General features: G+C 44.5%; 1 protein-coding gene and 1 non-coding gene across 2 annotated transcripts in view; both read right to left on the bottom strand.

Moving 5' to 3' along the window:
- Positions 1–1,174: 1,174 nt before the first annotated feature.
- LOC140390175 (uncharacterized) overlaps positions 1,175–17,076 on the bottom strand; it is a 51,607-nt gene continuing 35,705 nt past the window's right edge. The window contains 1 exon segment of the mRNA XM_072475121.1: positions 1,175–7,965. Coding sequence (XP_072331222.1) covers positions 6,417–7,965 — 1,549 coding nt within the window. The 3' untranslated portion in view covers positions 1,175–6,416.
- On the bottom strand, positions 14,894–14,966 carry trnar-ucu (transfer RNA arginine (anticodon UCU)). Its single transcript has one exon. It is a non-coding gene; the product is annotated as a tRNA-Arg (tRNA).

Genomic DNA, 17,076 nt, shown 5'->3' with positions numbered 1-17,076 from the left:
CTGCTGTTTTACCAATTTTCTGTATATTGGTAAAGACTTGTAACTCACAATAAATTCATTCTTTGCAGAAGCAACCGGATGTGTCAGCCTGGTGTGTTTGCATTCACTGAAACACCCAGGAGCCCACAGTAAAAATCCTGTACACAATATATTGGTTGTGGGTTGATACATGTTGTATTTATAATTTTCAGTTCACAGGAAACATGTTTCCCGCAAAACAAAATGCTTGAATTATATATCAATTTTCATGAACACAAGGCACCTGAAAGCAATTTACGGCCAATGGAATGCATTTTGAAGTGTAGCCAGTGTTGGAATATAAGAAGCTTAGTAGCTAATTTGCACAGTGTGACAATCCTGTCAAACCTTCACTGTTTGACGAGAAATCCAAATATCCCATGATCAACCAACAGAACCACCTCATAAGATTTCATGTTTTATACAAAAGTTTTATTGTATATAAAAAAATTAAACAAAGTGAGCACCATTAACTTAGCACTAAAGTTAATAATTACATGTGCTATGAATTCTGTTCTACTTCTTACTCCCCCCTGCCCCACACCACCCCGAGAATTTCCTGATACCTCAAGTATCTTCAAAGTTTATTCACCTCTTTAGGGATCAAGCCAAGGGTATGCCATAGCCCTGTGTTCCAACTATTCTCCATTAGCTTTACAGCTGAGCGACAGTTCAATATTTCTTTAATGCCTCACAACTTTGGATGCTCTTGTTTATTTGGCTGGCAGAAGCCACAAAGCTTACAAGCTAATGCTACTGAGTGCTTTCTGCCAAAAGACACTATGAGAACCACTGTCGTATTCTTCCTCCAGCTTCAAACTCTTAGATCTGATGTTCCCTCATAGCATCCAAACTGAGCTAGACTTCCAGCCACATTCCATGCGATGAATGATAAAATTAGTATTTTCTGCCTAACGTGCCTGCCTGATGACCATCGCCTGTTGTTTCTCTCAATCGAGTGAGACGCAGTCTTTGTCAAAGCAAAACTGCAATTGCTTTTTGTGAGCAGAGACAACTAAATTGACCAGAAAAAAACTTCTACCCAACCCTTTAATTACGTAGCCTGCATGCTAACTTAGCATCACTGGATGTGATTGTCCTCTCTCCAGACTCACTGGGTTGATGAAGAAATCCCCACGTTCACTCAGCTGGAAACTACGGACATAATTTCAATCTTTTATTGAGGTAAGGGCTGACCTTTTGACTCCATTACAAACTTAAAGATGACCCTCTGTTGTTTACTGCTTTCACACCTCTACCCCGACCCTGCAAGATAAACAAGGGTTTGCTTTTTACTGTAATGACCTCCAAGCTTGAATTGCATTTACATGAGTTATTACCAATTTCTCAAACAAGTAACCTAATTTATATACAATGAAAATTTGAATTCCTAAAACTAAAAGTTATATATAATACATATAAATTATGAACTAGATTTTCACAACAACAGGTTTCCACAAACAGCAATGTGATAATGACTGAATAACGTGTTTTTGAGATGTTGATTGTAGAATACATACTGGCCAGGACATCAGGAATAACTTCCTTGTTCTTCTACAACGTAGTATTATGGGATCCTTTAATGACTGACTTCAGGAAGATTATTCAATCAACATGGATTAAAGTTGATGCCAAGACCACATAAAAAATTCCTAAGGTTCTGTGCTCCCTGTACAAAAGACCCCACCCCGCCCAGCTCACTTATCACTGTTTATGGAAATAGAAATGTGTTGTAAAATGAGTGAAGAAATTATCCTGTTTACACACTGCACTGATCATGAAATCAATCACGTTCAATCTTTAAATAAAACTGCTTCAATTCGTTGCCACAATTTTTAAAATATTTGCTTTGGTAATATTCTTTGTTTTATCGGGGTAATCTGACAGTAATTGAAAGGATCAGGAATTTCGGATGGAGGTTTTGTCAAAAGTAAATTGAACGTGTGAAATTTTAAACACTGAAACATCATCCAGGAAGCTGGTACCAACCAAAGAAATGACCACGGATCCAGATGGGAATAATGAGAGTGGTGAGTTTCTGCCAATTGTGCCTGTTTAAGGGGGCTCTTGAAAAATGAAAATCGCTTGTCACAAGTAGGCTTCAAATGAAGTTACTGTGAAAAGCCCCTAGTCGCAACATTGCGGCGCCTGTTCGGGGATGCTGTTCCGGGAATTGAACCGTGCTGCTGGCCTACCTCGGTCTGCTTTCAAAGCCAGCGATTTAGCCCTGTGCTAAACAGCCCCTACAAATTACACTCAGGGTTTTTGGGCATTCAGACACCAAAAATCTGTCATAATCATGACCCTAGTCTACAGGCTGTGTCCAGCAATTATTTCAGCAAACTACAGGACATTATTAACTCAACAATATTGTATGGAGTTTCTGCTTTGTTTTTCATTTATGATAGATTAAAATGATGAACTTATTCCCTATCCCTCTCATCTTTATAACAATGGAAGACCCCCGGGGAAAAGGAGAGAGAGAGGAGTTGAAACAATAGAACAGAGGCAAGAGGAGAGAATTGAGGGGAGAGAGAGAGAGAAGCCAGTAGAACATAGGCAAGAGGAGAACAAGAGAGAGTTGAGGAGAGAGAGGTAGCAGAAAGGAAGAGGTGAAAAGATGGTAGAGATGTCAGGAGTGGGAGATATAGAGATAGGACAGTGAAAAAGAAGGGATGAGTAGACACAGAAATGAGGACAGAGAGGCAGGAAAGAGAAAGATGGTAATGAGGAGAGGAAGGAGAAATAGCAGCTGGGAAGAGAAAAGTAACTTACACACTCCCTCCTGTGTTTCTAACCCTGTCACCCTCCGCTCTCTTCTGACCCATAAGCTGCCTGTTGCACGTAGATGTCTGCAGTTGTAATGATTGATCTGGTAAGTTAGCTAACGTGTTAAATGTTTTCACTCTGACCAGCTCTCCAATTCTCAGCTCTTGCAACAAATTAGCAGCTTTATCAAAGTAAATTAGTCCTTTTGACATTTTCATTTGACCTTGTCACTCACGTGTTACTACTTCTGGTCTCAGTAATTCTTTTAGCTGTTGGAAGAGTAGTCTGGGTGCAGCATGACATTAGTCACTGGAATGGACAACTTTCCAGACTTTCGGTAGGTGTGTTTTCTACCTTGTGCACATCTGTGCTGGATCTAGTCAATTTTTTTATTATCTCTTTAGAATTTTCACAACTGCCTCAGCCTTTGCATTGACAAGGGATAGTGTGGAGATGATGTATTGTGCTGAATTTCCCAATCATTTATCAAATGTCTGAATTCTTCACTCATGAATTGAGGGCCACTGTCATTCATCACAATGATGTGGAGATGCCGGCATTGGACTGGGGTGAGCACAGTAAGAAGTCTTACACCAGGTTAAAGTCCAACATGTTTGTTTCAAACACTAGCTTTCGGAGCACTAATTTTCGGAGCTGCTAATTTGTTGATGTCCGTTCATTCGTTGTCGCAGTTGTCCGTTCAGACGCTGCGACAACGAATGAACGGACATCGCGCGACAATCACCAGGCAGGACTGTTCCCTTCCAGTCGGGGAACACTTCAGCAGTCAAGGGCATTCAGTCTCTGATCTCCGGGTAAGCGTTCTCCAAGGCGGCCTTCAGGACGCGCGACAACGCAGAATCGCCAAGCAGAAACTTATAGCCAAGTTCCGCACACGTGAGTGCGGCCTCAACTGGGACCTGGGATTCATGTCGCATTACATTCATCCCCTACCATCTGGCCTGGGTTGCAAAATCCTACCAACTGTCCTGGCTTGACACAATTCACACCTCTTTAACCTGGGTTACCCCATCTCTGTATCTGTAAAGATTTAATCACCTGCTAATGCTCACATTCTAAGCATTGCCTCTTGCATCTATGAATTTGTCTATATATATGTTTCTGGAACATATCTCTTCATTCACCTGAGGAAGGAGCAGTGCTCCGAAAGCTAGTGTTTGAAACAAACATGTTGGACTTTAACCTGGTGTTGTAAGACTTCTTACTGTACTCATCACAATGTCAGGAATGCCATGACGACTCAAGTGTGCTTTCAGGCATTCTACAATCTCACTGGCAGTCATTGACGTCAGCGGGTTTAACTTCCAGCAGTCGATTGTGATGAGATAGTTTGTTCCAGTGAGAGTAAAGAGGTCTGCTCCAAGTTTCACCAATGGTGTGCCTGGGATGTCAGGAGTCATGAGCAGCTCTTTATCTTTCTTAGCTTGCTGTTCATCACAAATACTGCCTGGATGATGTTGTCCTTAATCTCATTGCTCATATTTGACCAGTAGAGCTCTTATCTCTCCTTCCTCAGACGATACTTGATTCATTGATAGTTTGTGGTGATGTACTTCATCTCATTTCTCATCTCTTTAGGGATAGTAACCCTTGTCTTTTTGTACAATATGCCATCTTGGATGATCACTTCATCTCTGACTTCCCAGCACTCTTACAGCAACAGGCATGTCCTTGATCCTTTCATCACAACGTCCTGGAACATTTGAAGAGTTGTATCTTGTTGTAGAGTTTGTTTGATCTGAGCAAGATACTTGTCTGTCAGATTCATTGTCTATGCTGGGTTGATGATTCCAGAACAAGTCGTGCTGTTGCTTCTTGTTGACTCTGTAAGGATTCACACTCTGTACTAGATTCATCAACTTCCTTTAAAGAGAGTGCAGCATGTCGACGATGCACATTTGTTTCCCTTGCTTGTCCTTCACTTCCAAATGATATTTCTGCAAATGAAGTAACATCATAAGGGAAGGCAACGGCGAAGTAGTATTGTCACCAGACTAATAATCCAGAGACCCAGGGTAATGCTTTGAGGACCTGAGTTCGAATCTCACCATGGCAGATGGTGAAATTTAAATTCAATAAATCTGGAATTAAAAGTCTAGCGATTTCATTAAAACCATTGTTGATTGTCGTAAAAACCCGTCTGCTTTACTAATGTCCTTTAGGGAAGGAAATCTGTCATTCTTATCTGGTCTGGCCCACATGTGACTCCAGACACACAGCAATGTGGTTGACTCTTAAATGTCCTCAGGGATGGGCAATAAATGCTGACCCAGCCAGCGATGCCCACATCCCATGATACAAATAAAGAACAAAAAACCTTTGTAAACACTTTGGAGCAGATAGCAGTGGTTTGAGAAAGCTGCTATCACTTTTTCTCTCCCAAACAGGTGTGTTGTTGTATGAATAAAGTAATGGCATGATGGGAAAACTGGTCAATGGGAAAACTGGTCAACTACTTGGTACACTGTAAGAAAAGCTGACCTAGCCATTCCAATGTACCAGACCCCTTTGTAAGAAATGCTGATCTAGCCATTCCAATGTACCAGACCCCTGTAAGACCGATAAGGCCAACTCCTCATAACTTAAAGCATGAATACGATCAGAGAAGGTCAAGCTATTCCAAAATGCCTGACCTCTGTAATTTCTGATCAGGTTAACTCATCATGACCCAGGGCTGTATGAATAAGACAAGATGAGGTCAGGACTCGAGGAGTCACCAACCTTTTAATGTTCTATCAAAGGACAAAATAATGGTATGAGTGATGAGACAAAGAGTCCTTGGAGGTCAGCAGGTTGTGCCTGTTTTATGACATTGCTTAAGTTTCTACTTCCGATCAAATTCCTGACTAAGCTGTAGTCACGCAATCTTGATAATGATAATGTATAAATACTGGAATGATTTTCTGTAAAAGCGCGGACTTGAGAAGGAATCAGCAGTGGTAATAACTTCTCTCTGACCTCAGGTTTCAGCCAAAACTGCATGCTTTTTCGGAAATAAAGGCTTGTTATTTTACCAGAACAAACTGCTGTTGAGTCTTTATCACAGTCAAATAAGCAGGAAAATATTGACTTCTACACAGGTACTGATTGACATGCTCACCAGCAAAGACAATATCCAGGCACTCTTTCTCAATCTCTCCATAGTGTTGTTCAGTTTGTGTTAATGCTCTGGATACACACACAACTGGTTGTTCTTGCTGCATGAGGGTTGCTCCAAGTCCTGTTTCACTGGCATCTCACTGCAGGGTGACTTCATCATTGACATCATAGTACCTCAGCACTGACGTTGTCATCACCAGTTGTATGATGTGAATGAAAGCTGCCTGTTCTGTGCCCCAACACCACTGAACATCCTTTGCACTGAGCTTGCTTTGAGGTTTGCACAATGACAAGAAATTTGCTTGAACTTGGTTTCAGTAGTCGTCTGTGGGTTCATTGATATTCTAGGACGTACAAAAATTGTGTGGAAGCTTTATTGCAGAACTCTCGTTGATAGAGTTTCATGTGTGAGTGTGTTGATGGAGTCAGAGATACACTGACTGTGCCAATGTTTTGTCACACAACTGAATGGTTTCCCATCAGCAGGGATCCGCTTGTGCTTCAGGCAATTAGGAGTGGGTGGAAGTCTTGTCACAAACATTGTACCTGAAGAGTTTCTCTCCTATGTAAATACACTGGTGGTCCAGGGTGATAAAAAATGCCAGAAAAACTTCATCGCAAACCTCACACTTGAAGGGTTACTCCACTGTGTGAGCCATCTGATGGAGCTGGAGTTTTGATGACTGTGAGAATGATTTGTTGCACATGACACATGTGAATGATTTCTTCCCTGTGTGAATCCTCTGATGCTGCAGGAGGCTGGATGACTGTGAGAATGATTTGTCACACACCTCACACTTGAACGGTTTCTCTCCTGTGTGGACGCGCTGGTGTACGCGGAGGTTCTCTGATCTGGCAAATGATTTATCACAAATGCCACATGTGAATGGTTTCTCCCCTGTGTGAATGCGTTGGTGTTTACGAAGATCAGATGATGATGAAAATGTTTTGTTGCAGACTTCACACTTGAATGGTTTCTCTCCTGTGTGAACGCGTTGGTGTGAACGAAGTACTGATGACGATGAAAATGATTTACCACACACCTCACACGTGAATGGTTTCTCCCCAGTGTGAATCCTATGATGGTACAGGAGGCTGGATAACTGTGAGAATGATTTGTCACACACTTCACATGTGAATGGTTTCTCCCCTGTGTGAATGCGTTGGTGTGAGCGAAGTACTGATGATGATGAGAATGATTTGTTGCACACCTCGCACGTGAATGGTTTCTCTCCTGTGTGACTCCTCTGATGCAGCAGGAGGCTCGATGACTGTGAGAATGATTTGTCACACACCTCACAATTGAATGCTTTCTCTCCAGTGTGGACACGCTGGTGTTCACGGAGGTTGTCTGATCTGGCAAATGATTTGTCACACACAATGCATGTGAATGGTTTCTCTCCTGTGTGAATGAATTGGTGAGAGCGAAGTACTGATGACTGCAAGAATGATTTGTCACACACCTCGCACTTGAAGGGTTTCTCCCCTGTATGAATCCTCTGATGTTTCAGGAGACGTGATGACTCTGAGAACGATTTGTCACACACCTCACACCTGAATGGTTTCTCCCCTGTATGAATCCTCAGATGGTGCAGGAGGTGCCATGACTGTGAGAATGATTTGTCACACACCTCACACTTGAAGGGTTTCTCTCCTGTGTGGACACGCTGGTGCAAGCGGAGGTTTCCTGATCTGGCAAATGATTTGTCACATACGACACATTTGAATGGTTTCTCCCCTGTGTGAATGCGTTGGTGGTTGCGGAGATCGGATGACTGTGAGAATGATTTGTCACACACCTCACATTTGAATGGTTTCTCTCCTGTGTGGACTCGCTGGTGTACGCGGAGGTTCTGTGCTATGGCAAATGATTTGTCACAAACAATACATGTGAATGGTTTCTCCCCTGTATGAATGCGTCGGTGTTTGCAGAGATCTGATGATTGAGAGAATGATTTATCACACACCTCACACCTGAATGATTTCTCCCCTGTGTGAATCCTCTGATGGTGCAGCAGGCGTGTTGATTGCGAGAATGATTTGTTACACATCTCACATCTGAATGGTTTATCTTCCATGGCTTGCTGTTGTTTTAAGGGTGGGAAAATTGATGCAATTGTGTGGTAGGAGCTATTTTGAGCCTGTGGAGTCCTCCACACACTTCTCACCTGAAAGAATAAGTCAGTGGTTCATGAGGCTCGATGAATGATTAAAGGTCTCACCACAGTTGAAGCCCACTCACACTTCCTCTCAACCTCACCCTGACTGATTGCCCACAGCCAAACCTTCAGAAAGGTTGGTTCTGATGGGAGGTTCCACACCACTGACCAGTTTCAGAACTGATGATATGTCAAAGCTCCCCGACCCAACCGATTTCCAGATGACGGTTTCACTGCCCAACTTTCTCAATGCTGTGAAGGGACTAGATGTCTTCTCACAGTTGTGCAGTTGTTCCTTGGGTGATGGTCAGGATCTATCTGCGGTGTCTAACCTCTTGTGCAATCCTTCTGTAAAACAGGAAATGGAAATATTATTTTCTCCAACTCCCTCTGCTTTGCTGACGGAGCTGACTCCTCAGTTAGAGACTGTTCCACAGTGAGTGTTAGTCTGCTATTCCCGTGTGGGAGATCAGATAAGTCTTTTCTTTTTCCTCACTTGACTGTCACACACCCTCTGTTTCCAGCAGAGACACTGGATAGTGACCAGGAGCAGACAACCTGGCTATTTTCTTTCCTCCACCTAGTCCCCATTTTTCTGGCAATGTGAAGCAATGGAAAAGACAGTCAGAGTGTAAAACTGGCTATCAATTCACTATGAGGTTGAGTCATGCCGATGAAGAACAGTTTTACCCATCGAGTTATGAGTTTAATTTTAAAAAACTCAGGAGAAATGTTAATTCAATGGAGGTTTTGAAATTTCTCCCCTTGCTTTCCAAAATTATTTCAAGAAAACATATTAGGCAGGGAGTGCTGGAAGCTGAGGAATGTATCGCTTCAGTGTAGCTGATTGAAGGGTTCTGGGTTATCCTGGGAAATTAGATACACTGCACTCAGACGCCACATTCCAAATTCAGCTCTCACACACAGCACTGGGCAAAACTATCAAATCCAAGCCCAGGCTTTTGGGAAAGGCCGAGGCCTTCGGGTAAAATCTTGAAAGACATTAAAATGCATTTCAATAAGTGTGTCTCTGCCCCTCCCAGATAATTACACCTCACCTTCTCATATTCAGTAACGACCCATCAACAAAAAGCTTGTAAATCAAAAAGGGAAATGCTTCCAATAAACTCACAATATCCAACACGAAGCCAATCAAACAAGTCGCCCTCTGATTGACGGCTGTTACAGCCAATCGGAGACAGAGGAAATTATCGTCTTCCCCACAATGGACAAGGCAACTATTCAGCGCAGCCAATCACCTACGTAGGGGCGGGACGTCACGTCTTCCGTGCTCAGCCCAGTTCTGCGCAGCCCCTTTCCAGACAGAATCTCACCCGGCCGAAATTACATTACCCACGTTGCAAGTGACCCTCGGGGCTGCGCAGTGAGGAGCGGCAGTATGGAATCAGGGGGACGGCCAGCCCGCCGTGCCTGATGGGAGTTGGAGTTCTGCCGCTCGATGCGGCAGTTGGTGCCCAGCGTTCGGGAGTTGGAATGTGAGGAAGCGCGAGCGGGTGTCACATGGGCGAGATTGGAATTGGAAGTGCGCACCTGTAAATCCCAGCCCTGGCGGCGGGAATATGGATCACAGCTGTTTGTCCCCCACCCCTTCAATCCACACGATCGTACAATCTCCTACCAGACAAGTTGCATCTGTTGTACCACCTTTAACACAAGGACAGCCCCATGCCAGAGAAACCATTCAAGTGTGAGTTGTATGACCGAGCTTTCACTCAGATATCAGTGATGTGGAGATGCCGGCGTTGGACTGGGGTGAGCCCAGTACGAAGTCTTACAACACCAGGTTAAAGTCCAACAGGTTTGTTTCGATGTCACTAGCTTTCGGAGCGCTGCTCCTTCCTCAGGTGAATGAAGAGGTCTGTTCCAGAAACACATATATAGACAAATTCAAAGATGCCAAACAATGCTAGGAATGCGAGCATTAGCAGGTGATTAAATCTTTACAGATCCAGAGATGGGGTAACCCCAGGTTAAAGAGGTGTGAATTGTGTCAAGCCAGGACAGTTGGTAGGATTTCGCAGGCCAGATGGTGGGGGATGAATGTAATGTGACATGAATCCCAGGTCCCGGTTGAGGCCGCACTCATGTGTGCGGAACTTGGCTATAAGTTTCTGCTCGGCGATTCTGCGTTGTCGTGGGTCCTGAAGGCCGCCTTGGAGAACGCTTACCCGGAGATCAGAGACTGAATGCCCTTGACTGCTGAAGTGTTCCCCGACTGGAAGGGAACATTCCTGCCTGGTGATTGTTGCGCGATGTCCGTTCATTCGTTGTCGCAGCGTCTGCATGGTCTCGCCAATGCACCACGCTTCGGGACATCCTTTCCTGCAGCGTATGAGGTAGACAACGTTGGCCGAATCGCACGAGTATGTAACAAGACGTGCCAGATCATCGACATGGATACCACTATTACACGCGAGAACACCACCCACCAGGTACGCGGTACATACTCGTGCGACTCGGCCAACGTTGTCTACCTCATACGCTGCAGGAAAGGATGTCCCGAAGCGTGGTACATTGGCGAGACCATGCAGACGCTGCGACAACGAATGAACGGACATCGCGCAACAATCACCAGGCAGGAATGTTCCCTTCCAGTCGGGGAACACTTCAGCAGTCAAGGGCATTCAGCCTCTGATCTCCGGGTAAGCGTTCTCCAAGGCGGCCTTCAGGACCCGCGACAACGCAGAATCGCCGAGCAGAAACTTATAGCCAAGTTCCGCACACATGAGTGCGGCCTCAACCGGGACCTGGGATTCATGTCACATTACATTCATCCCCCCACCATCTGGCCTGCAAAATCCTACCAACTGTCCTGGCTTGAGACAATTCACACCTCTTTAACCTGGGGTTACCCCATCTCTGGATCTGTAAAGATTTAATCACCTGCTAATGCTCGCATTCCTAGCATTGTTTGGCATCTTTGAATTTGTCTATATATGTGTTTCTGGAACAAACCTCTTCATTCACCTGAGGAAGGAGCAGCGCTCCGAAAGCTAGTGACATCGAAACAAACCTGTTGGACTTTAACCTGGTGTTGTAAGACTTCGTACCATAAAACATTTAGTTATTAAGCCTGATCCATCAGACAATAAACACGGGAAAAACCCTTCCAAGTGTGAGGTTTGTGAGAAAGCTTTCCGGACATCTCCAAGGCTTTTGATGCACCAGAGCATTCACACTGGGGAGAGACCGTTCAGCTGTGAAGTTTGTGACAAATCATTCTCAAATTCATCGACCCTTGGTCCTACCAAGACCTACACAAACACCTTCACATTGGGGAGAGACCGTTCAAGTGTGAGGTGTGTAAGCAAAGCTTTGCTCAATTACCAGGCCTCATGAGTCTCTGCCGAATTCACACGGGGAGAGGAAAACATTAAAACACGAGCAAAATACTACAGATGCTGGAGATCGTAAATAAAAGTATCTCGTGCTGGAAGACCTCAGCAGGTCCAACTACATCTGAGGTGTGTTAACAAGGAACTTGGACAATTACTGGACCTGTTTGATCACAGTCACATTCACACAGCGGCGAGGCCAAATGAGTTGTGTGACTGAGCTTCTCACAGTCAAACACTGACATATCCACACTGAGGGAAAGGTGTTTCAGTGTGAGGTGTGTGATAAAGGCTTCAGAATGGCACGGTCTTTTCTAATACGCCAGAGGATTCACACGGGGAGAAATCATTCACCTGTGAATTGTGTGACGGGACATCACACAGGAAATGAACTCGTGAAACACGGACATATTCAAAAAGTGGAGAAGCTGTTCAAGTCTGAAGCATTAAACAAGACCTTTGCACAAAACTACATGCTGATATATTACTGACGTACAGGAGAAACCGCTTACGTGCAAAGTGTGTGATAACCCTCCAGAAACTCCTCCATCAGAGGAGCCATAAAAGGGAGTAAACCATCAAGTATGTGATTTCTGATGAAGCTCACCTGAAATCTGACTGGGTCACCAAGCATGAGTAAAGACATCAATATGTACAGAAGCTGCTGCTTATGAACAGGTGTCACTGTGCAGTTGGGAGGATTTCCTCACCCACAGAGTAAAGGTATGTTTGAGAACCAGGGTGCAGAAGGTGAATAGGGGCAGCACCGTACCACTATAGTTAGCACGGTTGCTTCACAGCACCAGGGTCCCAGGTTCTATTCCCGGCTTGGGTCACTGTCTGTGCGGAGTCTGCACGTCCTCCCCGTGTCTGCATGGGTTTCCTCCGGGTGCTCCGGTTTCCTCCCACAGTCCAAAGATGTGCAGGTTAGGGATTGGCCATGTTAAATTGCCCTCAGTGTCCAAAAAGGTCAGGTGGGGTTACTGGATTACAAGGATAGGGTGGAGGTGTGGAACTTAAGTGGGGTGCTCTTTACAAGGTAGACAGGATGGGCTGAATGGCCTCCTTCTGCACTGTAAATTCTATGTATGTTCTATGTATGAGAGATTGGTTAAACCAGATTCAAGGTTACAGATGCATTGTGGTCAGAAGGCAGAGAGTTGGGAATTGGAAAGCGCTGCCGAACTCACCTGGGGCGGGGGGGGGGGGGGCGGGGGGGGGAGCATCTTCCAGGAATGGAAACTGATTGGTCCATGACCACTGGATCTCTGTAACCATTGGTGTATGATGGTAACGAGCACCATCCTGTGTCACTAAAGTTCGGTGACATTTTCGACAATCAAAATTGGGAGCCAGACTAAAACACAGGGATTTTAAAGAAACCTCTGTCTGTAGTATTCTGAGAGAGTTTTCCCTGATGTGAGTGTGTGTGTGTGTTAGTAAAGTGAACCAGCTCTCCGGAATGAAAATGGGGTAGAATCAGACCCTGCCAGTTAGTGATGTGATGTGAATTATAGGCAGATCCTCTTCAGGTGACGGGTGTTTGACTAATTCCATGGGTAATGTTTGTACTCTCCTGTCTGGGAGGACTACTATCCAGAGTATGGTGAGGGAGTGGTGGTTCGGGGGGGAGGGGGGTTCTCTACAGACCTGAGTTCCCTGAGCCTGTCATACTTCAGTGTAATAACGGTGTGATATGTTCACTTTACACTCTTCCAAGATTCAGTTCATGTTTTGGGAAAGATCTTGAGTTATTTTAAAATGCTTTGTAATTTTGGTTGATTCAAAGTTTGTTGTCAGCTGAATATTGTGCCGTTGTTTGTCTGCTGTTTTTATCAATCTTCTGTATAGAGTTAGACTCGGAATAAATTCACTTTTTAGCTTATACAAAACTACCTGATTTGTCACTTCATCTGTCAATGTCCCTTTGCAATTTTCCACCCCTATCCACATTAATGACTGTGTCACCTCAATTAGTGTTATTAATAAAGTACCCCAAACTATTCCTTCATCAAAGTTACCGATCAATAAAATGAAAAACTGAGTCTCTAGAACATTCCTTTTATCCCAACTCTCTGTCTCCGATCTCCCAAACAAATTATCAACCCATGTCACAAGGTTCTCTCTAATTCCGCACGTTCATCTTAGTGAATAATCTCCTGCGCAGAACATTATCAAATACCTTCTGGAAGTCCATTTGGAAAAACCTCCAGAGGCCCATGTAAATGATCTCCTCAAATTGTTTTATCAAATTGATTGTATCGCTTACAGTGACTTGCTGCACAAGAATTAACAACAGGTGTAACCGCCGAGAGAACACGGTGAACAGAGAAATAGGAGCAGGAGTTGACCATTCGACCCCTACTGCCTGATGCCCCTACAGTACAATCAGGACTAATCTTCTACCTCATCCCACTTTCCCACACTATCCCCATCTGACTTGTATTCCCACGGCATCCAAAAATCCATCAATCTCGGTCTTGAATTTATTAAGTGAGTGAACATCCACAGCTCCCTACGGAAGTGAAATCGAAAGAATAACAACCCTTTCAGTGAAGACATTTCTCATATCAGTTACCATCGACTGACCTCCAATTCTGAAGCGTGAATGACAGCTCAAAACAAACCTTTCGCAGCAACAAACTCCCGAGTGTCAGCGAGCGCGTGATATATCCATCGTCACAGTCAGTGCAGTTCCCTTTTCTTCACTCAAACTGGTTGTGTTGTTTCCTGTCTCAAACTGAGCCCGTTTAGAAACTATTGTGATGTCTGATCTGACTGGGATGTTCAGTGTGAGGGGGAGGCTTGTCCTGTGATCTCACATTTGACCTAGTCCAGTTCAGGGCCTTCACTTTGATTAAACGGAGCTTGTCCAACCCTTGGTTTCATTTTGTAGCACATTGTGGCTGTCAGGGGAGAGATTTTTTTTTTAGGTTTCAGTTTGATGGTTTTGGACTGCAGAAGGAGAAAAGCGTTTTGCCTGTTTTTCTCTGTTTTCATTTTAAAAGCTGTTCCAGTAAAAAGTACATTGTTGTGGCTAACTGCCTTGGTAACTTTAAAGATATAGTTGCTTTCCGGAAGGAGTTTGAATCTGGAACTCGGTCAGAATTTCAGGAAAAGGACTAGTCCCATTTGATTGGGACTTGAAAAGGTGTTTTGGTTTAATTGGATTTTGTATTGAATTGGAACAGCTAAGGGGGAATTCATTATGTGTTATATACATAGATTACTGTAGCTATGTGGTGTCTTTATTCTTGTAATTGATAAAAATTCTTGAAGTGTATCTTTTCTATATGTTAAGTACATTCTTAGAATAAGTACATTCTTAGAATAAACCTTGTTTTGACAGAGTGAGAAGGGAGCTGAAAAGGAACTGCCCAGATTGGTTGAGAAGTTAAACAGAAAGTTCCCTGACTGTCACAATGTCCAGAGAAGGAGCTTTGACATTTGTTTCTGGATCAGACTTTATTCAACCCCAGATGGGACTTGAACCCACAATCCCTGGCTTAGAAGGCTAGTGCCTTATCCATTAGGCCACTGGGGCTGTACAAGATGTGGGTTTGGTGATTGTAACTTTGAGCCTTTGTCTCGACGAAATTGCTGCCAAATTTGATGCCTTTTTGTGGGGCCGACCCTTTCTTTTCATCCACAACAGGATTGGATCAATTCCAAACATTCCAGCAATGAGCTGACAGGATCAGGATTTAGATGGCGTCCCATCTAAGCTCCAGCCACTCAATCGACTCTTTTATCGGGTCCAAGTAGTTCAGTTTCTGCTTAGCAAAGCCTTCCGTTGACCACTGGGTCGACAAACCAGAGGTCCGGTCCTCCGCCATGCTGTCTCCCGCTGCAGCTTCAGCCCAAGCCTTCTCTGTCTTTCTGTTTCTGCCTTTACGAGCACTTCTAGTCCTTCTCTCCATGCACCGATGTGGGAATGCAGTACAAAATTGCCTCTGTTTTCAGTTTTACAGTTCATGTTCGGTAGAAAATCGGGGGAAAAGGTCCAAAGGTCCGACCTGAGCGGGAGCCACCAAATGTGCAACTTACTCCTTCATAGCCGCCACCGGAAGTCCCACCAAGGGACAATTTATACCATGGCCAATGCACCTAACCTGCACATCTTTGGACACCAAGGGACAATTTATACCATGGCCAGTGTACCTAACCTGCACATCTTTGGACTGTGGGAGGACACCAGAGCACCTGGGAGAAACGGATGAAGACACTGGGAGAAAGTGCAAATTCTACACAAACAGTCACCCAAGGCCAAAACCATGCCTCTGGTGCTGTGATGCAGCAGTGCTAACTACTCAGTCACCATGTCACCATCTGCATTTCATACCCAGGCTCTGTGAAATAATACCTCATTGGACTTTGATTGTGGACTCTGGAACCCATGTGAAACAATAATTATTTTCTCTGAACTACCCGCCTGAACCTTATATTTTTCTGTCCTTTTATTGTATGACTGCAAAGGATGCTATGCTGTGACCCTGTAAACCTTTTGAGTTTATCCTATTTCGAGTTTGCTGTGCGATTATTAATAGAAAACTGGATCACACTAAAACTGCGGGGCTGGGAAATAGGCCGTGATCTCCTCCTCCTATTTTTTATGATCTATCTCTAGTTTTATCCACTCTGATCTTGCCTCTTCTTCCTCTCTCCACTTTCTCTCTCCTCTCCTCTCACTCTACAGTAATACAGAGACTACAGGAAGAATAACACCAAGAGTAGCAGGTAATAAACAACCTCACAACCAGCAGATCAGATCAAGGCTCTATAGGCCTCCCAAATCTTGTTCAGAATTGTGTACCAGTATGAACACCTCCATTCTCAACCATGTTAGAGCCCAGCACAGGAGTGCCGGACACAATGTTAAAGTGTCTTCAGCCAGAAATAGTGAGTGGGTGATCAACCCGGTATCCGCTTGAGGTGCTGGGAGGAGCTTTAATCTGATCCCCTACACAGGGGAATAGCAGACTGTCACTCACCATGAACAGTCTCTAACTGAGGAGTCAGTCCCTTCAGCAAAGGAGGAGATTGAGTTGGAGGAATTCATTTTTGAAAATTAATTTACGAGATGTGGGCATCGCTGGTTAGGCAAGCATTTATTGCACATCTCTAGTTGCCCTTCAGAGGGTGGTGGTGAGCTGCCTTCTTGAATCACTGCAGTCCCTGAGGTGTAGGTACATCCACAGTGCTGATCAGGACAAAGTTCTAGGATGTTGCCCCAGCGACAGTGAAGGAACAGCAATATATTTCCAAGTCAGGGTAGTGAGTGACTTGGAGGGGAACCTCCAGGTGGTGGGGTTCCCAGGTATCTGCTGCTCTTGTCCTTCTAGATGGTAGTGATCATGGGTTTGGAAGGTGCTGCCTAAGGAATGTTAGTGAGTTCCTGAATTGCATCTTGTAGATGGTACACATGGTTGTGAAGGGATTGAATGTTTGTGGAAGGGGTAGCAATCAAGCGGACTGCTTTGTCCTGGATGGTGTCAAGCTTCTTGAGTGTTGTCAGAGCTGTCCAGGCAAGTGAAGAGTATTCTGCTGGGTTCAATCCTGGCCCCAGGTCACTGTCCGTGCGGAGTTTGCACATTCTCCCCATGTCTGAGTGGGTCTCACCCCCACAACCCAAAGATGTGCAGGGTAGATGATCG

This window comes from Scyliorhinus torazame, chromosome 14 (genome assembly GCF_047496885.1).
Source record: "Scyliorhinus torazame isolate Kashiwa2021f chromosome 14, sScyTor2.1, whole genome shotgun sequence".
Taxonomy (NCBI): domain Eukaryota; kingdom Metazoa; phylum Chordata; class Chondrichthyes; order Carcharhiniformes; family Scyliorhinidae; genus Scyliorhinus; species Scyliorhinus torazame.
Note: the sequence above shows the minus strand (reverse complement) of the source record. Positions and strands in the feature narration are given on the sequence as shown.